The 26,981-nt window shown below is 46.6% G+C and overlaps 3 protein-coding genes across 5 annotated transcripts in view; 2 read left to right on the top strand and 1 right to left on the bottom strand.

The window, feature by feature from the left end:
- Positions 1–33: 33 nt before the first annotated feature.
- COA4 (cytochrome c oxidase assembly factor 4 homolog) lies at positions 34–905 on the top strand. 2 transcript variants are annotated; one of them, XM_021550129.4, is made up of 2 exons: positions 34–144; positions 572–905. In XM_021550129.4, the coding sequence occupies exon 2, from the start codon at positions 578–580 to the stop codon at positions 824–826; it is 249 nt and encodes an 82-aa protein (XP_021405804.1). In that variant the 5' UTR covers positions 34–144; positions 572–577; the 3' UTR covers positions 827–905. The 2 variants fall into 2 exon arrangements, with proteins under 2 accessions (XP_021405804.1, XP_085447169.1); XM_085591043.1 differs by having other exon boundaries at positions 107–144; positions 533–905.
- A 977-nt stretch (positions 906–1,882) lies between these two features.
- MRPL48 (mitochondrial ribosomal protein L48) lies at positions 1,883–6,508 on the bottom strand. Its single transcript, XM_021550093.4, has 8 exons — positions 6,210–6,508; positions 5,452–5,504; positions 5,168–5,205; positions 4,773–4,858; positions 4,012–4,184; positions 2,752–2,854; positions 2,192–2,281; positions 1,883–2,100 (listed from the first exon to the last, which is right to left on the bottom strand). The coding sequence occupies exons 1-8, from the start codon at positions 6,228–6,230 to the stop codon at positions 2,026–2,028; spliced, it is 639 nt and encodes a 212-aa protein (XP_021405768.3). The 5' UTR covers positions 6,231–6,508; the 3' UTR covers positions 1,883–2,025.
- Positions 6,509–9,611: 3,103 nt separating this feature from the next.
- RAB6A (RAB6A, member RAS oncogene family) overlaps positions 9,612–26,981 on the top strand; it is a 42,904-nt gene continuing 25,534 nt past the window's right edge. For both annotated transcript variants that reach the window (XM_021550171.4, XM_021550173.4), the window contains exon 1: positions 9,612–9,879. In XM_021550171.4, coding sequence (XP_021405846.1) covers positions 9,810–9,879 — 70 coding nt within the window. In that variant the 5' untranslated portion in view covers positions 9,612–9,809. The remainder of the gene's footprint in view (positions 9,880–26,981) is intronic.

Here is a 26,981-nt window from a genome sequence, read left to right as displayed (position 1 = left end):
CACACTTCCGCCTCTTCATTTCCCGTCGGCCCTCGCGCGAGCGGAAAGGGGACAAACCCACCAATCAACGACCGCCGCCGCGGCCGTGCCACGTCCCGGAAGTGCCGAGCCGAGCTCCCGCCTTAAAGGGACCGCGCTGCGCTGGTACGGGGCTGCCCCCATGGGTGGGGACTGGGTAGGGTGCTGGACAGCCCTGGGAAACGGGGAGCCTCGGGACGGGATCCCCCGGGAAGGGGGAGCGTGCTGGACAGCCCTGGGAAACGGGGAGCCTCGGGACGGGATCCCCCGGGAAGGGGGAGCGTGCTGGACATCCCCGGGGAACGGGGAGCCTTGGGAGGGGATCCGCGGGGATTGAGGAGGGTGCTGGACATCTCCGAGGAATGGGGAGCCTCGGGAGGGGATCCGCGGGGATTGAGGAGGGTGCTGGACATCTTCGAGGAATGGGGAGCCTCGGGAGGTTGAGGAGGGCGCTGGGCACCCATGGCTGGGGTGAGGTGCAGGGGGTGCAGAGGGCTCCGGGTGTCCCCGGAAGGGCTCCGCCACCGGACCCCGCCACCTCGGCCGTCCCCAGCGCCCCATGGCGAAGCCCGGGCACGCCTGGAGCCGCGCGGCGGCGGAGCGGGGCGAGGCGGAGGAGGGCGAGGATCCGCTGGACGCCAGGATCGCGCGGACCGGCTGCCTGGAGCAGCACCGGCAGCTGCAGGAGTGCATGGCGGAGCGGCAGGACTGGCGGCACTGCCAGCAACAGCTCCGCGCCTTCGGCGCCTGCATGGCCCGGCGGCAGCCGCGGCAGCGAGGGCCCAGCCCAGCCCAGCCCCAGGACTGACACCTTTCTGGCTTTATTTTCTTCCAACTGCTTGGAAACCCAGGTGGAATTGTTGGGAAATTAAATTTGGAGTTTGTCACCCCTCGGCTCGGTCTGTGTAAGTTGGAGAGGGTGGCTGGTTTGGAGGGTACAGCATCAAGCTGTAGCACAATCGGTTCAGGTTGGATATCAGGAGAAATTTCTTCATGGCAAGGAGTTTTAAACATTGGAAGGGACTGCCCAGGGAGGCTTGGAGTCCCCGTCCCTGGAGGTGTCCCAGAATGACTGGACATGGCACTCAGTCCTCTAGGCTGGTGACAAGGTGGGAACTGGGCACAGCTTGGACTCATTCCAGAGGTATTTTCCAACCAAAATGATTCTGTAGTTGTGGATTTCCAGCCCAAAATGTCCCAATCCAGGAGCATTCATAGTACTCAGGCTGGGTCTTGGCTCCAGAACAGCCCTGACATGGATTTTTACTCCATGTCCTCTTGCCATCCTAAGGCTTTTCCCAGCAGTGATAAGCTCATGTCCCACAGGATGGGATTTCTGGACAGGGGATTTATCTCCTGGGAAGCCACAGAAAAAATAGAAATGGGAGAAAAAGGGATTCTGATCTGACCACCACTTGCTGGCAAATAAGCGAGGAGAAAGAAAATAGAATTGCTTTTTGCATGGCTTTTGTCAGAAGGAAGGTTCCAGGCTATTTCCCAGGGATGTGGGTGCATGATAGCACAAGCAACCCTTGGACAGTCCCAGTTTGGGGAAGAGTGTAAATTAATGAGTTACTTTCTCTCTTTTTCACAAGCTGGTCCTTAGGGAGGGAGAGAAAAAGCCTCCAAACAAAACAGTTTCTGGAACAGTTTCCCCTGCCATCCATCAAATTTGGTTATAACAATTCCTGGGATTGTTGCTGCACAGCAGTATTCATGCACAGTGGTTTCTGCACAAATTCCCACCTATCAAAGCAAAATAGACATGAGTTAAAAAAAAAAAAAAAAACCAAAAAAAAACTGAAGGAAAGCAAACCCACATTCCATTGTGGCACCTTTGTTCCCAGTACAAAGCAGTCAGAAATAAACATGTTACTTATTTTTATTGAGACAAGCTAGTTGCCAATAGTGGGACTTCCTTCCAATTCACCAAATTATCAGTACAGAGCTCATGGAAGCACCCTCTGGAGGCTGGAACAGCCCATGCACAGCATATTGTTCCTCACCTCATGACATTTCTGCCAGTAGCTCTTCCAGCTCTGGTCGAGACTTCAGTCGGCTCTTGAAATCAGCTTCTGTGTGCTGTGGAGGAAGAGAATACCACCACAAATCAGGATCACACAAACCCTTTCTCTGCTTCCTAAAGGGAGAGCATTGTGAAGTGTAACCATACCTGTTTCATCAACAGATGCACCCCCTCAGGCTGGCTACTCTGAATGATTTCCAGCAGTATGGGAGCAAATGTAGAGCTCAAACCGCGGATCTGAAAGCAGAAATGACAGAGCTGCAGGAGAACGATCCCAGGATACTCTGGGTTGGAAGGGTCCCTAAAGATCATCCAGTGCCACCCCTGCCTTGGGCAGGGACCCCTTCCACTCTCCCAGGTTGTTCCAGCTTGGCCTTGAACACCCCCAGGGATCCAGGGGCAGCCACAGCTTCTCTCAGCACCCTGTGCCAGGGCCTCCTCACACTCACAGGGAACAATTCCTTCCCAATATCCCATCCATCCCTGTGAGTATCTCCAATGACCCAGCCCCAAACATGACTTTTCTACCCCTCACATCAATTATTCAGCAGAAAACATAATAATCTTCTCCTGGACTTCTAGTTTAGGAGCAACACTCAGCAGAAAACGTAACCAGACTTTTTGCTTCCATTTACGCCAAATATTGCCTTTATTCTGTTAAATGTTTGAGGGGTTTGGGGAGCATGTGATAGGATTCCAGCTCCTACCTGGACAACCCTCTGGTGGGTGGTAAGGACTGCATCCAGCTGCATTTTGGATCCCTTCTCTTCCAGGAACAGCACCTCGTTGGTTTTGGTGGGCATGGCATAGCTGCAGGAGTCAGAGGGCAGTGCTTAGGACAGGCAGGATATCTGCACCACTTTACAGAGATAGATTAATCTCTCTCCACAGCAGAGAATGGGGAAGGAGATTAACTTTTCATGGGAATTAATTATGCAAAGGATGTATCTTGCAAATCAGGTCCTGGCAGAGGCTGGGTGTTTTGCTGGAAGGAGATAAGGAGGAAGCTCTGCAGCACCACTGCCAGCAAAAACCTGGATTGGCTACAAACACCATCCGGAGAACTTTTAACTTCTTCACAGTTCAAGAAAAGCAACAGTTCTGACTTGTTTTTTGGGACAGAGCTAAAATCTGCTGCTGCAATGCACCACTCAAAATACATTGTTGGCACCTCAGATTTAATGGGAATGTGACTGGGAGTGGATCAGACTACTCAATACTCAGAGACCTCGGCTTCCTCATCCCCATTCCCACATCCAAGCTCCATCCTACTGCCCACCTTTTCCCCTCAATTCCCAGTCTGAAGGGCAAATCCTTTCTTTCTCTACACACTGAGCCATGTCCAGCCTCAGAGGTACAGGTGAAAAGCACACATTTTAAACAGTCCCCACAGGTTTTATTCCCTGCTGGCAGCTCAGTGCTTTTCCCAGTGCTTGCAGCTCCCTGGGAGCACTTCAGGCACCAAGGTGCTGCCTGACATTCCTCACGCATTACAGTCAGTGGAGTGGCTGTTGGAATACACCTGTTTTGGAGAACTAGGGTGTTCCTGAAGCATCCTATCCTCCTCAATTGTAGTAGCAGGAAGTTCACCCAGCACTTTCAGGGCTTTCCCAAGCTCACTCCACTTTGGATAAGCAGGGTGGCATGCAGAGCCTGTATCACAAACCATGAAGGAAAACCAGAAGCAAATGTCAGCGATTCTCAGGCTCTGCACCCACAGGCTTAAAGCCTTTTCCTCAGAGGAAGGAGATGTTACAGCCATTTTTTCCCTTGGAATCTGCTCAAGTTAGCACCTGAAAAATTCAATGCTTCTAAATAAAGCATCCAGAATTGTACAGATACACAAAAGGAGAACACAGGGCAGGTGAGAGGTTTGGATTTCCATCCAGATGGGAATCCCTCAGGGAGACTGGAGTGCGGCCTGATGTGCAGGGGATCATAATCCAGAGGGACAGATTTCCTCATACCTCTCATTGACCCGGATGGAGAGACGGTTGCAGAGTCTGTGGACATACTGAGCAAAATGCTCCACCAGGCACAGATCATAGGACGTCATCTGGATGTTGATGTCTCCATACTGGTACTCAGTGCCAGCACTGATCTCTTTCATCTGCACTTTTTCCTTTCTCCTCTTTGGAACCTGTTTTCCAAAAGAAAATATAACCAAATAAAATAGAGGGTATCTGTTTTGAACACTGCTGGGGATAAAGGTTCAACTCTTGGATGGCCTCACACAGAAAACACACTCAGGCTGTGATTAATTTCTTCCAGAGGAAGGAAAAAAGGAGCAAAACCAGTAGAAATAAACCTGCAGTTTATTTCAGTTCCTGCCTAAAAGGCAGCTGACTGCTTCTTTCCTCCTTCCACATCTCAGGGAGTGTGAAAAGGTCACATGCAAGTAAGAGCTGCTCACAAAATTCTGGAATGGTTCGGGTGTTAAATTCAGCGTCACGAGATTCCAAAGCTACTCACTCTCACAGGAACATACTAGACAAAAGGAAGTATTTCTGCAGTGTGGTGAGTGAGTACTTCATGGAGTCATGGAATAGTTAGGATTGGAAGGAACCTTAAACCTCATGCTATTCCAACCCCCTTCCATGGGCAGGCACACCTTCCACTATTCCAGGTTTCTCCAAACCCCATCGAGCCTGGCTTTCTGAGATGGGGCATCCACATGTTTCAGGATTACCTTGGGAAAGCAAGCACAGAGGGAACTCCTTCTGCCTACCTCCTTTGGGAGCAGGTATTTAAACTTCCCAATTCCGTGGGTAGGTCGGGACCTGTAGGATCTGTGGCAACCCAGGACTGCATCACCTGAAAATGAAAGCAGAGCAAATGTGTTTCCAGCTGCAAACAAACATCTACAGGTGCTCTGAGAGCCCCAAATTATGGTCACATTACACCACAGCTGGTGCCACCTGCTTAGCCAAGAAGAGGGCAAAAATAAGAAAATATTGGAAAAAAACTATATGGAAGCGGCAGAGCACCTGCTCTGGTTATTTAACCAGCCAAAAGCTGGCTAAAAAAAACACCCCAAAACAAAACAAACATGCTCCAATGTTTAATATTTATTGGAGGGAAGTGAATTTTTTGCCTCAAAGCTAGGTTGACAACAGACCTTACCTGCAGCACACAGACGGTTTTCTCTGGCTGTTGCTGCTCTGTAGGAAACAAAATAATGATTAAAAAGTCTGTAGGAAACAATGTAATAATTAATAACTCTGATTTCTCTCACTTATGAAAAACACGTGGCCAATGTCCTTTTGCAAATGTGTGGCCTTATCCCCATCCTACAGCCTTCAGCTCCCAGCTCAAAGCCTTACCTCCACTATTAGAAGATTTGGCAAAAAAAAAAAAAGTAAAAAAGAAAAAAAAAGGCAATTTTTTGGTCACATATGTTTTCTCACCTGCTGAGAGCCAACACCTGCCTGAGCAACACTCCCTTCTCCAAGCACAGCACCTGCAAGGGTTAAAACATGGCAGGGTGGAAGATCTGCTGGGAATTTTCACCAGGTTACTACACCCCTAGGATAGGACACGCGGGAAGGGCTGGAGCTGTGCCAGGGGAGGTTTAGGATGGGTATCAGGGAAAGGTTCTTCTCTCAGGGGTGCTGGGCACTGCCCAGGCTCCCCAGGGAACAGGCACAGCTCCAGCCTGACAGCTCCAGGAGTGTTTGGACACCGCTCCCAGGGACATGGTTGCATAGTTCATGAACAACCCTCGTGCTTGTCCCGCCTCCAAACGGATGGAGGGAAACACTCATCCATCCGGCAGAGCTTTGCTGTCGCCAAACCAGGGGGATAAACACCGATGTCCCAAATGTCCCAGTGTAGAGGGACAGGGATCCGACAGGGATTACGGAGTCGAGGGTTGTAATCGAGTTGGGTGTGTGAGGATGGGCAGCAGGGGTGCGTGGGTGCCTCAGACCCTGGTCCAGGAGCACCAAGACAGACCCAGGGCACGATCTGTAGGTCTGGACCCCTCAGGATCACCCCCACACTTCCGAAACCAAACCAGTGTCGGATCAGGACCTCCAGCAGCAAGGCTGGGGCTGCCTCAGCTGTCCCAAGGACCAAGGCTACTCTCCGTTCCTGTTCCTTCCCTTTCCTCTGTCCCCGCGTCCTTCCCAGTCCCCACTCCCCTTCCCCGTGGCCATCCCGCTACCTTCGGCACCGCCGCCATCATCCGGGACCGCGGTCCGTTGCTCAAAGCGCTCCCCCTCAGTGCCCCGGTACGCCCCCACTCAGCTCCCCCCGTCTCGCGGCTCCCTCCTCGCGTTCCGCCCACCGATGCCTCCCGGGAATTCTAATTTTCGGACAGCTCCCCGCTCCGCCCACCGAGAACTCCCGTAGGCAACGACTTCTGGACAACCCGCGGAACTTGCGGGGCCCCGGCGTCCTGAAGGAGGCAGCGGGGAGGACGCGGGGATGCGGGCAGTAATGGCGGACACCTCGCTCCCGCCTGCCCACACAGGGCGGGCAGAGCCGCCACGCGGCAGCGGCCGCACAGCGCAGCCTGCCCTGCGCCTATCACCGCGCGCCCCGCCCCTCGCCCGTCCTCGCGCACTGATTGGCCCCCAGCCACGTCCATCAGGGCGCGGCATGGCCACGTCGCAGGGCGGCGCTGGCCCCGCCCTAGCGCGCTGCAGCGGCCACCTTGAGTGGGCCGTGCTGGCGGCCATTTACTTAGGCCTTCAGGATCGCTTAAAAAATACACATATTTACAATCACGAAATCCTAAGCATAGGAAGGCTGGGCTGGCGGGGACCTCCACTCTGAATTCCCAGTGGGAGAGCAGGTGGGCAGGGGGCCTGCCTGGGAAGAGATGGGTCTGTGGTCCTCTGCCCGCTGGGCCTGACAGTCTGGAGCTGGCTCAGGAAAACCCACCCTGTGTCCCACTGCCTCTTCCACACAAATCTTAATTTCCCACAGGCTCCCTTCCCTCCTCCTGGCTCCCTTCTCTCCAGTCTGGCTCCAGTTTCCCCCTTCTTCCATAGGAGGTGCTCACTCTGGAGCCCACATCCCTGATCCCTGTTCTTGGAGCTGTTCCCTGCCTGGGAGCTGGATTTTGAGTCAGGATTTCCCAATCTGCTGACTGATGGCTGCTCCAATTTCTCTTGCTGGAGCTGTCAGAGATCCCAATGGACTTTCTCCCTGCAGCTCATCCACGTGGCAAGTTCATGTCCTGCTCTGTGACCCAGCCCTGTCCTGCATTTCTCAGTGCCTGGAGCTCCGGACACACACTGGACACCCTCGCTGTCCACCCCTACTGTGCTGCTGCATGGAGGGGACAGAAAGACTGTGAAAGGACAAGTTTTGTGTGTCTACCTACCCAGCACATGGAGAGAGCAGAGGGGATCCACAGCACCTTTGCTCTTTGCTCCACAGTGCAAGGGGACACGTGTTCCAAACTCCAAGCTGTGTTTTCCTTGCGATCCCAGGACATGACAGAACTGCCCACGTGGATGTTTTCCTGCCCTTTGATCCCACCTGGTGAGCTCCAGGCAGGGCCAGCTTGGGAATGAGGCTTGTGTAAGGATCATGTGGGAATCTGAGCTGGTTTAAGGCTGCACTAACACTCCACGAAACCTGCGCTTCTCCTCCCATGATCCTTGAAGCCCTGGAGGAAATTGAGGAGGGGCTGCTGTGACTGGAGGGGACTCACTGGTCCTGCTTTGTAGGGGAAGCTGGAATGAGCACCACGATTAAGAGCGGGTTGAGGATGACTCCTAATTCCCTGCCCTCCAATTCTGTGTGCCCATCGAGTGGGACTGCACCCCTTAATTCTCTCTGCCCCTCCTGGGGACTCACCTTTCCTCCACCCCCAAAATGTGGCTGAGGAGGGAGCGTTGCCCCAGGCTGCGTTTGGGGTAGGGCAGTAGCAGATTGCAGGGATTGTTGGTGTCCTCTGTGTCTGCATGAGAAACAAGTCCACCTCTCCACTGAGGAACATCTCTGACATCTATCATAGATGGATACATTTTAAGGCCAAAAGGGATTGTTAAATAATGGAATTCACTCTCCTGCACGTCATAGTCAATAGGTTTCCAGTGACTTATGGCTTTATGGAAGCAGATCACTCCTCTCTCTGTGAAAGCATCTTTCTCACAAAGGCTCCTCTCGATTTCCCCTGATACAAAGATAGTGCTGCTCTTGGCAGCTTGTTCTGGTGGCTGAGCACGTTAGGACACAGTCCTTATTTCCAACTGGAATGTGCCTTTCTTTACCTTTTGCATCATTTCATATCCCTGCTGCAGGAGCACAACTTCCAAACCTTTTTGTGACATTTACATGGAGAAGCTGAGGGGACTCGATGAATTCCTTTTTCTGCATCACACTAAAAACTCCAGGAAGCTCTTTCTCCTTTTTAAGGCTTCCCATGCCTTGCGTCCACTTCTTTTCAGATTCATCCAGTGATGAAAACAATCAAGTTCAAACAGAAACAGTGAAAACAATCAAGTTCAAACAGACCTTAGAAGAAAACCTCTGTTTTGCACGTCTCCTCCTCTGCCTTCAGTTGTTGTTTTCCCTGGGAACCATGGGAAGGATCCTGGAATGAACCCTGACACAAAAGCAAGGACAATATCTGCATTTAATATTTGAGATCACGTCAGGCCAGGGTGGATTCCCTTTCCTCCTGCAGAAGAGCAGCCATACAACCTGTGTGGAAGCACTCCCAGATGCCAGGTGCAGAGCTGGATGGAGATTCTGCTCATATCTATTAAAATTTAATAAATTTAAATTTATTTTAAATTTATTAAATTGTTTAAATTTAATCACCTGATTAAAAACACATTTTCCTTTTTTAGTTCTCTTATACTTCAATGCCTGGGTGAAAAAAACCCAGCCCTTGGTGAAACAGTTAATCACATTGAAGGAGTATAAATGAAACAATCAAAATTAGAAAGGCTTTCAAAACTAAACATGTAGCAGATGCCATTTCCCTGACAATCAGAGCAGCAATACTCTGGAACAATCTCCCAGTCAAGGTTTAAAAAGGAGGGGCCAGGACGCACCTGGAAACCTCCTAAAACACTGACCTTTGAGGGTAGAGTGGGGGAAAATGGGCAAAAAATAGTGAAAGGAAAAGGTGGAGGGCCCTGAGCCACTGTTGAAGGATGTCAGTGGGGATCACTGACATTCCTGGGAAACATCACCCTGCTGTGAGGGATCTGCTTCTCAGAGACGCTCCTCTGAAAGGAGCATCTGTGCCAAGTTAGATTCATGAAGCCTTTGCTTTTAAGGCCTTTGCTGGCTCCCCCCTCACGCTCTTGCCGAGAGTGAGAGCCGGGTACACCTTGCAGCCCTTACCCTGGTGCTGAGGACTGGAGGGTGGGCAGGCTCTGGCACAGGGTGCCCCGGGAAGCTGCGGCTGCCCCTGGATCCCTGGCAGTGTCCAAGGCCAGGCGGGACACAGGGGATGGGAGCAGCCTGTGCTGCTGGAAAGCGTTCCTGCCCACGGCAGGGGTGGAACGGGATGACTGCCCCGTCCCTCCCAAGCCGCACCATTCCCGGCCCGTAGCAGAGGGAAGCGCGCACAGCGCGTGCGCGGGGCAGGCGGAGCGCCGGCTCCGGGAGCGCGGGGGGGCGAAGCGGCGGCACCGACACCGGCACCCGCACCCGCACCGGCGCCTCACCGGGGCTCAGCAGCCTTCGCCGGGGAGGAGGAGGACGAGGAGAAGGAGCAGGCGGAGAGAAGCGGTCGTGGTCGCGGGTGCCGCCGCGGGGAGCGGAGCGAGCGCGGGGCGGCGGCGGCTCCTCCATCATGTCGTCGGGCGGGGACTTCGGGAACCCGCTGCGGAAATTCAAGCTGGTGTTCCTGGGCGAGCAGAGCGGTGAGTCACCGCCCGCCGCGGGCCGGGACCCCCGCCCCGACACCCGTGGGGACACCAAGGGACCCCCTCCTCATCCTCCCCGACATCCTCGTGAGCGTCTGTGACACCCACCCCCTCGTATGGGGTCTTATGGGATCCCCTCCTCGTTCTCCCCGACACCCACCCACTCTTATGGGGTCTGATGGGATCCTCCTCCTCACCCTTCCCGACACCCACCCACCCTCATGGGGTCTGATGGGATCCCCCTCCTCACGACACCCAGCCTCTGTCATGAGAGTCCCTTACATCCACCCACCCACCCTCGTGGGGCTCCGGGGGTTCAGCTCTGGTTTAACCCCCCCACCCACCAAAGCCCGTCTGCAGAAACAGTTGCTGATTCATTCGGACCCAGCTCCTCTGGTTTTTGGGGGGCACGAGTCTCAATCCACAGTGTTAACTATGTAAATACAGCGTTTTTCCATAATGGAGCTATGTCTTGGCAGAGCGATGCTCTGAATATTTAATTCAGTCAATGAGGTTTTCTTCCCTGTCTGTGGAATGAAAGAAAAAAAAAAAAACAACCTAAACAATGTCTCCTCCTTCCTTAGCGGAAGGCCTCTATCTCCAATACTGCATTCCAAATCTTTCCCTTGGAAGAATTTTCTGAAAAAAAAAAAAAAAAAAAAAAGCTCCTTTATGAGATGCTTTGTGTAATCCTGGGTAGATACTGAGTGATCTATGACATAATGAATAGGTGCAAAATATTTTCTGTCTTGGGGCGGGGTATTTGCTCCCTCAGCCACCTTTGGTCTGTGTGGTAGGAGATGATGAAATAGTAGTTGGTTTTATTTTTTGGCCAAATTACTTGTATCTTGGTGTTTCCTCACTCAGATGTGGATGAGCTTGGTGATAAGGCTGCTGTTGAAATTATTTATCTGTACATTGGCAATTTCCTTTAGTCTCTTCCTTGAATCATTATCTTTTTAATTTGTATTTTTGGGGTCGAAACAGCTCTTCTCATATTAGGGATTTGGGGACCTCAAGTGCAACTCGATTATTTATTATTTTTTGGGTAAGTCATCTGATCTGCTTAAGTAAGGTGCTATTTGGCCAGCCATTTTATGAGGATTTTGGATGAGGGTCATGTGTAGAAAATGCTGGGTTTTTTTTTTTTTTTTTTTTTTTTTTTTTTTTTGTTGGTTGTTTGGTTGTTTTTTTCCCCAGGTATTTGATAACAGAAATCTGAAATATTAGCAATGCATTTGCAAAATCCTTGGCTTGTTTACTTGTATTTCTAAGCTTCAATATCATGAAGCTTTTCAAATACCTCCATTGAAGGTTGTGGCACCTGGTGCAGAGCAGCTCTTCGTTCACACGTGGATTGCTTGTCTCCTCTAGCAGACATAATGTCAGATATCTGCTTCCTCTAAGATTTTTTTTTCCCCCTCTCAGCTAATCATCTGTTTTTATACTGGAAGGTTTTAAATAATTCCCAGTCACAGCATCAAACCTAGGGAGGAGAGAAGGGCTTCAGTGGGTACAGCACAGCGAAATCCTCCTGTCTGAATATTCCCAGCCCTGCAACTGCTGCCTGGGCTGGGGCTTAGGGATGGGTGGGAGCTGACTGGAATGCAGGGTGGGCTCCAGCCCTGCCTTTGCCTTTGTCTGGGATGCTGGGCGATGACTCTGTGCCAGCTCCGTGTCCGCGCATCCCGCGGGTGCTGCAGCGTGGGCATGCTCCGACACGGTGCTCTGTGAGTCTGCCTCCGATGGAGACACATCCCTTCCTGGATTGAAGCTCTTCAGATGTCTTTGTCATGATGTCATTCCCTGTCATTTTTTTATTTTTTTAACTGCCCGAAGGATGCAGAGCTCTCATTCCAAGTGGCTCCTGGAGGAATAAACGCCCTCGTGATATTTGGAGAAAACTGCGGAGGGATCCGGTGTTGCAAAAAGGGAGCTGGAGTGGGCTGTGCTCACACCTTGTTCTTTGTCTGGAAGGTTAAGGGAGATGCAGAAATAAAAGTTTTTAGGATAGCAGCTTTCCAACCCAGGAGATCTTTGTGCAACTGTTGCGCTGGATTGCAGCATTTGCTTCCTGTTCAGATGAAAGGTTCTCTGCCCTGTTGGAAGGCCATAATTAAAGATATGCTCTGGCTCCAGTGGGGAGGCTGAGTGCTCTGGTTTCATTTACATCCAGGGACTTCAGGATGACAAGTGAAATGGTACAAAGGGCTGTGATGGCCATTAGCTGCCTCAGCATCCAGAGCTGGCTGGTGGCAGACCTGTACTGGCTGTACACATCCTCGCCAATAAATGTGTGTTTTATGGCTGAAGAAATCTGAGCTGCAGATCCTTACTGGGCAGGCTTTCCAGCCCTTCCATGGGAGATCTAGAAGCATCCCTGGGCATTTTATTTCCATTTGAGAGTGGGATTGCCTAGAGGATGCAGTGTGTGGTTTCCCCTGCTCTCCTCAGCCATGTTGTGGGAGTTCAGTGCTGTATCCCTCAGCATTTGCATGGACTGCAGTGTCTCTGCCTCGTGCCGTTCAGCACTAGCTGCAGATGCTCTTTCCCCTGCTAAGATGCTGATTTTCCTCGCTCCTCAGTCCCCCAAATCTTCTTGTCTCTGGGGCTTATGTCCCCCACGCCCCTCCCAGGCCCAGCCTGGGGACTTGCTGCATGTGCTGTAGGTGCATCATGAGCCTGCAGCACCATCTGTGCCCAGCCAGAAGAATCTTCACCTCTCTTTCCATCTCTATTTTTATTAACTTGTAGAGGGATACAGCACTAGCTGGCTAGGAGAAGGCAACTTCACCAACACTCTCCTTAATTGAATTACTTTTCTCAATGATTGAAGATTATACAGAGTTTAGCAGTTTTAAATATGCTAATCTTTGCTAAAAAGGCAGGGAGAGCTCTGAGTGCTGAGGGATTAGATAGAGCTATTGTGTGTGGGGAAGTGTGTTTCTGCTTTTGATCTGGTTTTATCAAGTGATTTTCATCAGTCATAATACCTCAAGTTTAAGGAATTCTGATTTCTGGGTCACCTCAGGGAGTGGACACATCACCTACATTGGGGTAGCTCACAGTAAATGTGACACATATTTAAATATTAATAACTTCTTTAGTTCTGCTTTGCACAGGAACATCTCTACTTCTTAATAAATGGATTTTTTTTTTTAATTGAGTGGGCAGAAGTGAATGCTGGGGCACTGCAACAGAAATATTTGTTTGTCATGTGAGTTTCTACTGCAGCTTTCATTGGCGAACAGATCTGAAGGGCACCAACGTGTACAGAAAGCAAAAGAACTCCTTGTTGTCCCTCTGCCAGCATTTCTGCATAAGTTGTTGAAGGAAATTAGAACCAGTTGCATTTGTTTTTTTTTTTTTTTCTTTCATCAGGAGCTGAGATTTTTAATATTGAAAACCCACTGATAAGTGCAGTGTAATAACTTTAGAGATATAACTGGAAAGCACTAATGAGCTGTTCTGTTGCATAACAATGTTGGTACAGGCACTGCTGAGCAGTGTGATGAGTCTCATTAGATAACTGGGGAGCTGCAGGTGCTCTGTGTGTGACATGGGGCTGGTGTAGCACTGCTCACAGCAGGCACAGGCTCATTCCTGTGCTGCCTGAAACTCTATAGTTTCTAAGGGATTCACAAACTCCAGAGAGCTATTACCTTGTTGCACTAGTGGTTTAAAAGCTTATCTCCTCCCCTCTGGGTAATTTCCTAACCTTGTGGTCTTCCTGTGGCTGGGCCTTCAGATATTTGGGGTTCTGTTTGCGCTGTATGAATTTTCCATGAATTTCTAAACATAGACTTCACATCTGGAAGTGGAATATCAGCAATGCATCCCAACAAAGGGGTAGTCAGGCAGGAACCACCAGGAGGGCTGCATGGGTGAACAAGGAACTCCTGGACAACCTCAAACCCAAAATGGAAGGGTGGAAATGGAGGCAGGTTGCCCAGGAGGAATGCAGAGAAATTCCTGAGCAGCCAGAGATCAGGTTAGGAAACCCAAAGCCCTTATAGAATTAAACCTGGCCACTCATCAGGGCCAGCAAGAAAAGTTTCTGTATCAGTAAAGGAGGACCAGGAAAAGTATGGTGTCTCTCCAGAAGGAAACAGGAGGCCTAGTTACCCAGGATACAGAGAAGGCTGAGGCACTCAATGACTTTCTTTGCCTCAGTCTTCTCCTGTGTTCCTCAGGGGTCAGTCATGGGATTAGCACTGTTTAGCATCTTAGTTGGTGACAGGTCCTTTCCCACCAAAAGTGTTCTGGGATTCTTTCATAGTGCAGTGTGCTTGGTGTCTGATCCTTCCTTGCTGTCCTGAAGATCTTGAGCTCCACCATTTCTCTTCTTTCTCTTCTCCATCGCTGAAAAATCCCTTCCTACAGCAACGTGTGGAAGAAGCACAGAGAAAAAGACATCAGTGTTTTGTGGTGCCTGTTCTCACAGTGCTTTTTGATCCCTGTCTATTTGTGGAAGCCTCTGAAGGAGCTGTGTCTGTTCTTGAAAGGAGGAGTAGCTGTGCCTTTCTGAACTCTGCTGTGCTGTTCTCTCTGCATCTCAGAAGTAATCTGTGAATTGGAAGGAAAATGATCATCTTTTTCTTGATGTGACTAATGGATTTTCTATCTGCAGCTCTTGGGGCGGTGGTGGTACCTGGCATAGGATGCAGGTTCTGGAAAGCAGATGCCTGAAAGCTTTTGCTGGAGCTGTAGTGGGACTAATGGAGAAACAAAGGCAGGGAAGCTCATCTGAGCCCACCTTAGCAGATGATGTGGCATTTGGGAATTATCAGAGCCAACAGCCATTTTTCTCAGCTTCAGTGATGGTTAAAAATCTGTCTCCTCTAATCAGTCTGTGAGAAAAGAGCTGCCTTTTAGTTACCTGCTAATTTAGCCCAGATGTTTAAAGGCGTTTTGTTGTGTTCATGCGTATACAAGTACCTGTTGTGTACACTAATGATTATAAAACCCCAAGCCAGCCAATCAGAGCAATCCAGCTAAACCCTTCAGTGCTCTGAAATGTGGCTCAGAAAAACCCACATGTTGCTGCCTCAACATGAGCACCATCATATTTTTCAAGTCAACCTCCAAAATTTACCTGTGAGTCCTGCAACCTGTAAGAACAGTAACCTTGTGATACATGAATGTTTCTGAACAGGCATGGAAATGCTGATCCCTCTCTCCCAGTATGAAGCAGTGAAAAGACCCCTGAGATCATTGGGTGCAAGCCTTGGCTGATCAAGGACTTGATGATCTTGGAGGTCTTTTTCAACCTAGATGCTCCTGAGCGTCTGTAAAAGCACTGTTCTGAAAATTAACAGATATCATCAAAACGGTGATGGGTTTGACACATTAGTATAAATTATTTATGGAAGTAGTTTAAATGAAAAATGTGTGTCTTGGCAAACAAACAGCAGCCAAAAAGTGGACTTGCAGTGCAAGTAAATTTTTTCAGGTCTCTTTGCTTGATTTATTTACTGAGCTCACAAAAGTTGACAAGCTAAATGAATTCTTTGTTTTCCCCTCAGCATAAACCAAATTCTTCTGACTCTAGTATTATGAAAGGCCCAGGGACAGTGAACAATTCCATAAATTATTTTATGTCAGACATTTTCCTTTAATGTTCAAACCATGTTCTGGAATATTTGGGTGATATTAACTGGAAAAAGTGCTTTTTTGTGTGTTTCAGTACTTTTTAGTTCTTATCCAAATGAAACCTAGCGCATCACAAAAAAAAAGATAATCTGGGAAGCAAATATTGTGTGAAACTTAATGTAAATAAATTTGGTGGGAGCTCCAAGTTGTCAAGCCCCTTGCTTGCTTCTGCTACCTCCTGTTGGGTCTGCAAAAAGGAGCTTTGGGAAGGAAGTCCTTATTCAGCTGTCCAGCTCAATAGTGCATTTAATTAATTTAACTTCTTATAGTGAGGGTGTAATGTGCCTGTTTTTTCCCCTGGTTTGTGTGTCCTTTCTGCTGGACCTGTAAACCAGGATGGGCATCTGCTGGTGTCACCATGGCATCCGCTGCCCTTTGAAGGAGCAGGGATTTTGGGGCTCACTTGGAAGAGTCTCCATGCCATGAACAGCTGGCAGTATCCCCTGGAGATGGCACCCAGCTATTCTGAGATTTACAGGCTCGTAGTGTTCTCTCATCCAGACGTGTGTAGGTGTTACCAACACACAGAATTAAGGCTTTGCTTTAACTCTAGAGCATACTTGCCCAGAATTGAAAGAGTTGGGAAGAAATACTGGAGCAATACTGATGGGCAGTATTTTGTCTTCTGGCAGAACCAGGAAGGGGCAGCTAAACCTGCTAATGGGAAAATGTCTTCACTTTTCAGTTGGTCTTTTCTTTGTCTTGAATTGTGACCCTTTAAACCTCTGTATTATTAACATTTGCACCATATAGACGAGTGCCATTTATTCTGCTAAGTGACTTTCCTTTAATGGTTTGCTTCTTCAGGAGCAATCAGCAATTGCTGCAGAAAAAAATGACCCACTCCAGCATTTCTGTAATTAATGCAGGGGCCAGTTTATTCCATTTCACTAAATGCTTCCTGCTGTGCTTCCTGTCTATGCCCCTGTCTAGGTTTGAGTTACAGCAAGTTAATTTTCATAATATTCTTGATATGTGCAAGACAAAGAGAAGGGGGATTAAAGCTAGAATAGATGTGTAGCTAAAAGGAGAGGGGCCATTGGAGGTGCAGCATCCATGGCAAAGCTCCAAGCAGTGGCTGATGCAGGATTGGCAAAATTTCCTGTCAGTGTGGGCTTTAGGTACCTGTTGTTGGAGTTGGGAAAAGAGAATTCTGTTAGCAGGTTGGGCGTCCTGGAGCTGCACAGGAGTGGGCAGACAGCATTGGAATAATGTGAGTGCAGCAGTGTTTCTCTGCAGCTTCCTTTTTTTAATGGAGATGTTGCCTTTTCTGGGAGTAGAAAATACTCATTCCTGTCCTCCTCTGCTGGTACAGAATTGGCTGTGGGAACCCTTAGTGTCAGTGACTGGAGGATTTTTTTGAATGGCCTGATGGAAGGAAGGCTTGGTAGAGAAATCTGAACTGGCTGGGTGGTGGACTCATCCAGTGGATGTCTGAGTGGTAAACATTCTCCTTTGGTGAGATGGAGATGGAGAACATTTTCTTTTAAAGGAAGTTTTGACTCCTTTCTGACTTTTCTTGGCAGCAGTAGGCATATGTTCATGCTAGAAGGTTTGCTGCCTTCTTTGTCTTGTCTATAGTACCTCACTGTTTTTTCCCCTTCCCCTTACTTGATTCTGCAGCAGTTTTTGGGTATTTTGTCCTTGGCTCACTCAAAATGGCTGAAAAGTCTCTTGTGTCCACATCAAACCCAGGATGGCTTTCCTCAAGCTGAGCTGGTGCTGCTGTTTGGGATAAAGCCAGAGGTGAATCCTTCAGCAGCGGCTGGACACAGCAGGAGGATGGGCTGGTGTCTGAAGACAGTTGGAGTATCATTGCAAGGAAATCCCAATCTTTTTGGTTTTTTCCTTTTTTTTTTCCTGACCTTGGAATGCTTTACAAAGAGGTTTTCACAGGGTTGGTCTATTCCTCTCTCTCTCACTGCTGGACTCATTCACTGGTTCTTGTAATTTCTTCTCAGCTTTTCTAGATGCCCTTAATATTAAATATTTATGTATTCAAATCATAATTATATTCCTATTCTTTCTGTTCTTCCAGCCTCGCATTTTTCTTCCCTAGCCGAGTTATCTTTCATCTTTTTTCACTGGGTAGTCATCAGAGTGGCTTTTCTCCACCACTGTACAATCATGACCATAATTCTCTTCCACTTTTTAATTTTTATTTCTAGTTGCTCTTAAACCACAATGTGACTTGGGGAAGAGGATGGTTTTTTTCCCTGATACTGCATAAACACTAGGCAGATCAAACACTCGTGTCCCATAAAATTGACCTCTTTATTTGGATGCTGTAGTGCAACAGCAGACTTGAAAAAAGCTTTTCCTAGTGATAAAAGCTTTTCCAATCTTGGTGTTAAAATATTTCCACCCCTCTCTGGTGAAATGCAGAAGGCTCATAGGTTGCCTCTGTTTCTAGGCTTGGTGGACTCTCTGCTGTCACAGTGAGTAATTTACAGTTAAAAATAAATTCCTTGGCCTTGGGAATTTTACATTTTCACTTAAAAATACAAGAGAGATATTAGGAAACTCAAAAGGAGCCTTGTGTGACTTACTACACATTGCCTCTAGTAAATCCTGCCATCTAGAGAAAAATTTCCCTGGGGGATTGTATGGCTGATATTTTAAATTTGATTGTTTAGTCTGTGAAAGCCTTGCATGGCTTAGAGCAAGGCAGAGATTTGAGATCTGGTTTTGCCTGCCTGGTTCCAGATCCCAGGAAGAGCAAAGGCTTTTTTAGCATTACCTTTTGGAAACTGAAGGAGCAGAAAAAGTGTCTTATATGAGATGTTTTTAAGATGTCTTCAAACAGATCTGTGCTTTTGCCTGGATTTGATGCTTAAAGTGCAGAGTCCAGAGCCAGCCTTGTGGTGCACTTAAAACTGGTTTTAGGTAGGGCCTGAAGACCCCAAAATATTGAATTGCTCAGGTTAGAAGCAAGTCTTAGAGAATAAATATTACAATTAAGTAGGAACTTAACTAGTATATATTCTTAATATGAAGGAATTGTTCTGGAAAATACTGTTGGAGGAGAGTATTTATTTCAAGATACTGCATCCCAGTTGGAGTGTAGATAATTCTTGTCTAAAGAATTTTCTGCTCCAAACCCAGTTTCTTATCTAAACACTTTTTTTTCTATAGTTGAATCCCACAATTCCTTCTGGAATATCCATTCATCTAGAAAAGATCAGAATAAAACACCAACAGAACTTGTTCCGTTTACTACTTGGAACTAAATTTATACCTTTTAAAGACTAGCTATTTTTATTTTTAAAATCCATAGGGATGAACATCAGACCTTGGGTTTGCAGACCCTTCAGGCTCTGTGGCCTTTTCCCAAGGCATTTGTGAAGCATAGCTGGGAAGGAACAAGTTTATTGTCAGCTGGCTGAAACTCCTTATGGAGAGGTCAGTGTCTCAGTTAGGAATAAGTTGGAGGAAAAGAGGAAGATTTTGGAGGAAAAGTTTCCCATTTAAAATTTAATGGTTTAACATCCTTTAAGCTTAGAGTTCTTAATTTGCAGTGTGGGCAGCAGGAGCATCGAATGTCTGCTGGCCTCTATCCTGCCCCAGTTCCCAGGAGAAGAGCTGGGGCAGCTCAGGAGCAGGAGATGTGAAGGAGAAAAGGACAGTGTGGTGTCAGGATATCCTTCCCTTGAATCCTTCATGTCAGAGATTTGTAGGACTGTGCTACCTGGACCCACACAGGTGTCTGAGGAGCCCAGAGCCTGCAGCTCACTCCTTCAGCTGTGCTGATCTCAGTTTCTATAAGCTTTGGCTTTCTGTTGCTAAAAAACAAATTGTGGTTGGGGATTTTTTGGTCCAAAACCCCAGGATTCTGTGCTGCCTAGCCCACTGCCTGGTGTCCATGTCCTGTGTTTTACACCAGCTGTTTTCCCTCTGCCTGGCCAGGGAGTTTCATCACGTGCACAAACGCGTGTGCATCGGTGCAGCTCTGGTTATTTTCGCAGCAGTCCCCAGGTGTTCTCCACAGCCATCCCTGTCAGCTCAGATCAGCAGATGCCTAGAGGAGAGCTGTGCCTAATGAAGGTACTCCAGGCACTTTTTTCCTTACAAGTTGCCTCTTCATAAGCCAGGCTGCATCAACCTTAAATCAGGATTATTTTAGGATCTTGCCCAAACTTGCTTCTGAAGAAGCACTCACCTGGGTGTCTGCCTGGAGAATGAGTTTGAGGGAGCTCCTGGGGAAGCTGTTCTGCACCTCCTGTGTGGAAAGAGCAGAGGACAGCTCCTAATCATTCCACTGCTGCCCAGGAGATGGTAGGTTGTGGGAATCAGATGGAATCACTGAGTTTGAGAATGCTATATGGAGCTCTTGTCCCCTTCTTCTTTTTCTCCTCCTCCTTTTTTCTTTTCCATTTCTCATTCCCCCAGCAAGAAAATTGTCACCATAGTGTGAGAGAGCAGAAGTTTCTTTGTGGCAGTGTAGGGAGTCGGGAGAGGAGGGAGCAAGAGGAAGCATTTACTTGTTTTGCCAGTGGGATAATGGTGCTGGAGAAACATTAGGCAGAATTTAACTGAGTTAAAGGATGGAGGGAAGGGAAGGAGATGGTAATCCCTTGCATTTTAATAGGTCTTCTGACACTTCTCTAATTCCTGGCTGGAAATGGCTGACTTAGCAGTGCTTGTTGTTCTTTCAAGGGCAAAACATCTTTGGGAAAGAAGCAGGAACTTGTTCCAAGGGCTCCATTTGGCACGTGATCCAGGGAAGCAATGCCTGGATTCCCTCAGCTGGATGGTTTAGTGCTCAGTGCTCAAAGCAGGGAATGTTTCCCTTCAGAAGTGCATTCTCAGGTGGCTGCTCCTGCTGCCTCTCTCTCTCTCTCCTGCCTCAGGAATAATTCTGAAGAATCTAGGAGAGTGTTTCCATGTTAGATAATGCATTAGCCTATCATTTGCAGTTTATTTAACAAAAGTTACTTTTGGGAAACATTGTTCTGTTTGAAGATTTTTATACAGATTTCTGTCTAAACTGTCCATGAATATGGTTTGTTATGGGAACAAATACTGTGTTAAAGGTATTTAAACCAGAATTTCATAATTATGTTTTCAGTGTCGGCTTCTTCTTTCCAAAATGGTGTAGTAGCATTTAGTTTCTGACTTAAATTGAGGACGTAAGGTGGCTGTAAATTTGAAGTCAGTTGAAGGGATCCCTTGTGCTTCAGCTGATGGAGGAGCTCTTGTCTCCTTCCCCTTTTGCCCATGTGGAATTTGTGCTTTCTAGAGCCACCCCCCACCCTTCCAAGGTAATGTCTGTCCAGAATGGCTTAATTATTTTTGCTACTTCTCCATATGTGGCATTTTATTTCTTTAAAGGCTTTTACAAACAGATAATTAGGTACTTAAAAATAAAATACTGGGATGTAAAAATTGGATCTTATGAATGTTTAATTACCAAAAGTCTCCTGGTGGGTTTTTGTTCAGTCCTGCACTGGTTTTTAATGGAAATTTGGAATCATAGAACCTGGATGCAGTAGATGCTTCAAAAAGTGATTTCACCCCCATGGGCTTTAACTACCATCATATAAAAAGTGAATATTGAGCCACCCTTGCATGATAATAATCAAACTTCACTATTGGGCTCTGAAACTTGATAGGCCAAATTTTTGTGTGAGAAGCAAGTGGAATAGAATAGAATTTACTAGAATTGAATTGAATTTTTAGAGGTGTCTCTAAAACCATTTAATTTGTCTCATTGTGCTCACAGCAAAGCTGTAATAACCTGGGATAAAGTTGAATTGTTCTGAAATTTCAACATAAACACTGTGATCCAGAATCCATACTTTGTCCAAAAATTGAGTTGCTGAGATGATGTTTATCTGGAATGGTGCTATTTGGATTGTTGGAGCAATAATAAGTGGGCTGTTTCGGGAAGAAGGAAATAGTAAATGCCACCTGCCAGGATGTCACTAGCTAGGATCTATCACTCTTCCTCCTTCCTTTCTCCAGTCATCCTCCAACTCCTCTGCCTCACAGATATGCTCTTCAATATGGTTTTTTTTTCTCACAGGAATGTGCTTAGAAATATCACCTAGCTAAATGCTCAGTATAGGAACTTCTTAGGATTTTCCAGTTGTGGAAAACGTCTTCTCAGAGTGAAACCCAGTGTTTAAAACCAGAGTGAGGAGTCCAAAAGAGGTGACTTTGCGAGAACTGCTGCTGTTCATCACCTTCAGAAAAAATAATTTCTGAGATGCAGGAGCATCTTCCCAGTGACATCTTCTACATGGAATGTCTTCCTCTTTCCAGTTTGTGCTGCACATGCCAGCTGAGTTGATCAGGTCCATCTGGAATTCCCACAGCTCAGAGCTCCTTCCTCCGCTCACTCTGCCTTGCTTCTGAGAAATTTTGGGTTGAGACTGTGGTCACATGGACTTCTGGACTAAATCTTCCTTCTTTGTTAGCTCCTCAGTCATCCACACCTGGTCGGGAGATCCCTGGCATGTGCTTTACAATATTTCCAAGTGCTGCTTTATGTTACCAGTGCTAATGGCTGAGGGTTCTGAGGCATTTTGTGAGCAGCAAAGATAAAATCCTTTGGAGAATATTTGAAGCCTCTTTGGAAACTATTTTAAAAACCTTAACTATATAAGATAAGAAGGAAAGCAAACTCCTCAGGGTGTGGTGAAAAAAATATCCTTGTGTGTCTGTAAATTTTGAAGTTTTTCTTCATTCCTGGCAAATAATGAGAGACTGCACAGAAGTCTTTGAAATGTAAAGGTGCCCTGTGAGTACCTTTTAGTTAATTAACCAAGTGATATCCATGAAAACATGAGTGTATCCCCCACAATTCCTGTTCTCTGGTTGGTGTTCAACTCATCCCCATGGAAGTGAAAGGCATCCTAATGTGGATTTCCCTCACAGCCACTGTACTGTAGATTTTAGCTGTCCACTCTGATCTGTGTCCTCCAAAGGGCCCCAAGATTTCTGCCCTGATGCTGTGGCACAGGATGGGACACATGGTGTCTTTTGGTCTTTCCATGCTTTTGTCACACGTGTCCTACATCTCTTAGGAGTCAGAACTGCTCGGGACCTTTCCTTTAGGTGCTTTGTCTCATTCCTTAGGGCTTGGGCAAAATTCTAGTGTCTCCCTGTTCTTTTGTTTTCCTTATCTGCACAGTTCCTGCAAATCTTAAACTTCTGGTTACCCTATCTTGGGTTTGTTCTTCCTGATTTGAATGAAGCCACATTTACCACACAGTGCAGCAATTGGCACGTGAGTTCACAGGCGTGTTTCATTTACCCCATGGCAGTATTTGGTTTTCAGCTCTTCACAGGATTCCAAGGCTCTTTCTTCAAGCCAAAACTCCTACTTTTCTTGGCTGTAGGAAGTTGAAGACAGTTTCTGACTTCCACACCAGTTTAACTTAAATTAAATTAAAGAAAAAAAAAAACACCCAGAATTCAGAAACACTTCTGAAGGCCTCAGTTACCTTCAGCCATATTTAATCCGAATATTTGCCCTGTCTGTATTAAATGATGGGAGATTCAGCACTCTGAACATGAGAGATGGCAGCTTTTCCTCCAACAGAAGACTGGAAGTCTGCCTCCTCACGTGGCTGTGTCACTTCCCAGAGGCTTGGTGTTATCATGGGGGAGGAGAACTGGGATTGCCTGGAGGTCTTCCACTTGTGACACTCCTTTTGGCTTTGTTGCTTTTAAAAACCTTTCAAATCGTGAAAATAGCACTGGTTATGTTACAGGCTTGGCTTGGAATTCCTCTGCAGAAAACCAGAAAAGAGATTTTGTCTCTAGGACATAAGGTGCAGATTTTAAAATTAATTTTTATAGCTCTGCTTAGGAGGTAATATTTCCATGTTTTTTTTTTATTTTACTATACTGACGGAGTAATTGAATTATTATATTTAATAGATCTGCTCCTTCCTGTTCAGCAGTGAGGGGTTGACTCTTGTTCATTCTTTTCTCCAATGGGATGGTAAAAAATGGCCCAGTTTTTATATGAAAACTTTTCAGTGTGCACCTTCATTGTTTATAAGAGCTCCAAGGTGTGATTTTGAGACAGAACCAGAGGCTGACCCGTTTTTACTGTTTCATTTCTTTGTGGCTGTGACTGAACAAACAAAACAAGATTTGTTTGCATTGTGCTCTTTCATTTATTTCCCATTTTGGGAGGAAGAGTCAAGCTAATTACTGACAAAACCCACAAGAATTAATGAAGCTATTTATCACTGGGTATTTTTGTCGCTGTCACAAGGCTTGGTGCAGATCCCAAAGGAAATCTTGCCTGTGTATTAATAATCAGGGATATTGTTCTACTTTTATCAACTCTGCCAGTGCTGATTAGGATTTGCTTAGTGGGAAAGAGTTCTGAGTTTGTCATTAAACTTGTAATGAGCCTCTGCACATTTTTATTGATCTGTGTGATCCTTTCACATCCAAATTGCAAAGGGGTGCTTTTCACAGCTTTATGTGTCCAGGCTGTGCCTTCTACCTTGGGGCCAGTCATGATCGGTCTTAACTTGTGCCTTAGTTTATTTCTGAGAAATGCAGATACCAGCTAAAACTAACTGGAATCTCCCTCAAGAAAAAAAGTGTGTAGTGCTAAATAAAACAGGATTCTAAATTGCCTATACACAGCTAACAGGCTGATGTTGCCTTAGAAAAAGATGGATAATACAAAATACTCTCTTCTGCCTCTTCCTTTTCCCTTTAGCTACTGCTGAGCTTTAAACACAAGTGACAATTCTTTGCTTCTCTTGCTGATTTTAAAATGCCCGGGGACTGCATAAAATGCATCCATATGGCACTGAATGCTTGGATCAGTGGCAGAGCAGGCTTTCTTCTGGTTGTCCTTCAATGTGTAGCTGTCAGCTGTGAAACCCTCCTGGGTTTTTGTATAGTATGCCTGGGAATGGTTGTGTAAAAGGAAGGATCCTTTGGGAGAATTGCTGATCTGCCTGTTAGAGGCAATTTCTTGTCCACTGGAGATGGACCAGTAAATACAAGTGAGCCAGCTCAGCTGTCTGAGTGGGAGGAGGAATCTTTAGGTGAGATGTGACCATGAGGAACAAGGGACTGTCCCTCTTGTCACTGTCTGCTTACATTTTTTCCAGTGGCAGAAATACTCTTGGGGTTCCCTTGAGGAAGGGAAGTTCCACCTGAGCTGTTTAGAGTGAAAACCACAGCAGGGAGCTTGGACAGGATGATCTTTAAAAGTCCTTTCCAACCCAACCCATTCTGTGGTAACTCTTTTGCCAAATCTTTGAAGCAAACTATGGTACTGTAGAGCAGGAATTAGACCAGGGAAATGTATACTGCAGGATTAGGAATAAAATGAAATTTTTTACATTTAAGGAAAAAGAGAGCAGGTTTTTAATAACTTTAGCTCTGCATTCCTAGTTACAGAGACTAATGTTCAGCTAGATTTAATCCCGAGTGTTTGTCTCTATCCAGATGTCTATCTAATCTAAAGCAAGGCTGAGAGCTTCGAATTTAAGACATAAGCCAGCCTTGAACTGGTAGATTTTGAGAAGCATCTCTTGGAAAGAAAGAAAGTAAATTCTTGATTTCTGCATTATATTGAATTTGACTAAAAAGCTGGGGAGTGGAGTTGCAGGCCTTGCTGGGCACTGCTGTCAGCAACACCCTGGGAAAAAAACCACTTTCTAGGTCAGAAAAGTGCATCAGCCTCTATTTCCTTCTGTCTTGGATGAATTATCGTAGAAAACAACACTGTGAATGTGCTCTGAGGTGCCCAAAGAGAAGAATGAATGAGAATTAATGAGCTTTTCAATCTAACACATATTTTCATAGTCATCTTTTTAATAAGGCAGTTACTGAAGTGTTAATCATTTGATTACTGGTTGTTGTAGATAAGGGAATAATTGGTCCCTTTTTGTAAATTATGGAAATACCTGACAGGAAGGGGCAGGCATGAAAACTCTTGTTTTCATGGATTATTACCCAGAGGGATTGACTGGAACTAAAACCCTTTGCTCTGATGACAACTGTGTGGGTTTTAGATTTAGTCAAATAAAGAAACTGAGAGTTTCTAGCCAGGCAAAAAGTCTGGGAAAGTGCTGGGAAAGAATGTAAATAATTCTTTATCTCTCTTGTTTTTCACATTGTTTATAGTTAAGTTCTATCACTGTGCGTCAAGCACTCTGCACCAATGGTGGTGGGTTGTTTTCACTTCAGAACCAATGGATTTGGTCCTTGCGGAGCTCTGTATAAAAGAGCGGTGTATTTTGAATAAACTGGAGTTTTACTCTCACAGCCTTCTGAGTCAGTCTCTTCATTCCCGTCCTGCCTTGACAGCGACAAACTGGATGACAACAAAATTCTGTTTCCTATGCTTCTCAGTAGCAAGGGCAGGTCTTTAACCACGATCCCAAATGTGTGTGAAACCTAATTTTTGGCGTGGCTTGAAATGAGTATTATTATGGATTTCTTTTAGAAGCCATTACAAATGAGCCTTTGGTGGTGGCCAGGGAGAAGGGCTGAGTCTCACTGTCACTCCTCCTGAGTGCCGAACAGCTCTGGTGCTGTTTGAGAACATTTCCCTGAGCCTTGAGGACCTGCATTTCCCTGTTTTCCTGTATCTGTAATGTATAGAGCAGATATTTTTTAGTGTAACTCTTAGGAAAATCAAGTTATACCCTCTCTTCTGGGAAGAAAAAGCATGAGAAATGCAGGATCAGGCAGCTTTTTTCACATCCTTAGAGTTTAGAATGGTGCTCCTGTGCAAAGGGCCTGGCTCCTTCCTTTGTATCCCCGTTTTTGTAGCACGGGGGAACGAGCTGCAGATGATCCCAACAGTTCCCTGAACAGCTTTCTGTGTGTTCATCTGCTGGGTAGGTGTCATTCCTTGTTATTCCCTGTTACATCAAGCCAGTTCACTTCACTACATGCTTCCCTTCCTGCTGCTCTGCACCAGACACTCATAAATATTCATGTGCACTTCCCACCATCCATTTAGGCTTCTATCCCCGGCTTAGGGTCTGTTCCAGTTTGCTAAGTGCGGCTTTTTTTACCAGTGCTGAGGGCTGGCTGAGGGAGCTAAAGGCTGATGTCACACTTTCTCCTTTAGGAAGTTGCTGGGATGTTTAAGCTTTAAAAGGTTTTGCTCAGAATTTTCCCATCACGAAGAGCAGACCGAAGTTCAAGGCACCTGATTGCCACAGGGTAAAAGGAAAATGGAAATTTCCTCAGCAGCAGCAAAATTCTGGCTGTGCTGTTTCTTACTTCATTAAATGAGTACAACTCACCTCTTCAGCTTCAGCTCTAATAAAACTGTCTCATCTTGCCTTGAAAAGTCCAGTCCAGATAGAATCTTTGTAAGGACTAAAAGAATTGAATTTATAATGAGCAAGTAATCAACTTTTTGTTCAGGATCTCTCAGTACTTTGAAATACTCAGAGCTGTGTATACAGGGCAGAGGAAAGAGGCAAATTTGGTTATTCCACTGGTTC

Source organism: Lonchura striata, chromosome 1 (genome assembly GCF_050655825.1).
Source record: "Lonchura striata isolate lonStrDom1 chromosome 1, ASM5065582v1, whole genome shotgun sequence".
NCBI classification, from domain to species: Eukaryota; Metazoa; Chordata; class Aves; order Passeriformes; family Estrildidae; genus Lonchura; species Lonchura striata.
This window is presented reverse-complemented; position numbering and strand designations above follow the sequence as displayed.

Bases quoted from the DNA above. Each gene is read 5' to 3' on its own strand.
- MRPL48 (XM_021550093.4), bottom strand. From the start codon at position 6,230: ATGATGGCGGCGGTGCCGAAG. The intron at 2,855-4,011 runs GTATGAGGAAAT...TGACTCCTGCAG, and splicing joins TCCATCCGGGTCAATGAGAG to CTATGCCATGCCCACCAAAA. The intron at 2,101-2,191 runs GTATGGTTACAC...CTTCCTCCACAG, and splicing joins TGCATCTGTTGATGAAACAG to CACACAGAAGCTGATTTCAA.
- COA4 (XM_021550129.4), top strand. From the start codon at position 578: ATGGCGAAGCCCGGGCACGCCTGGAGCCGCGCGGCGGCGGAGCGGGGC.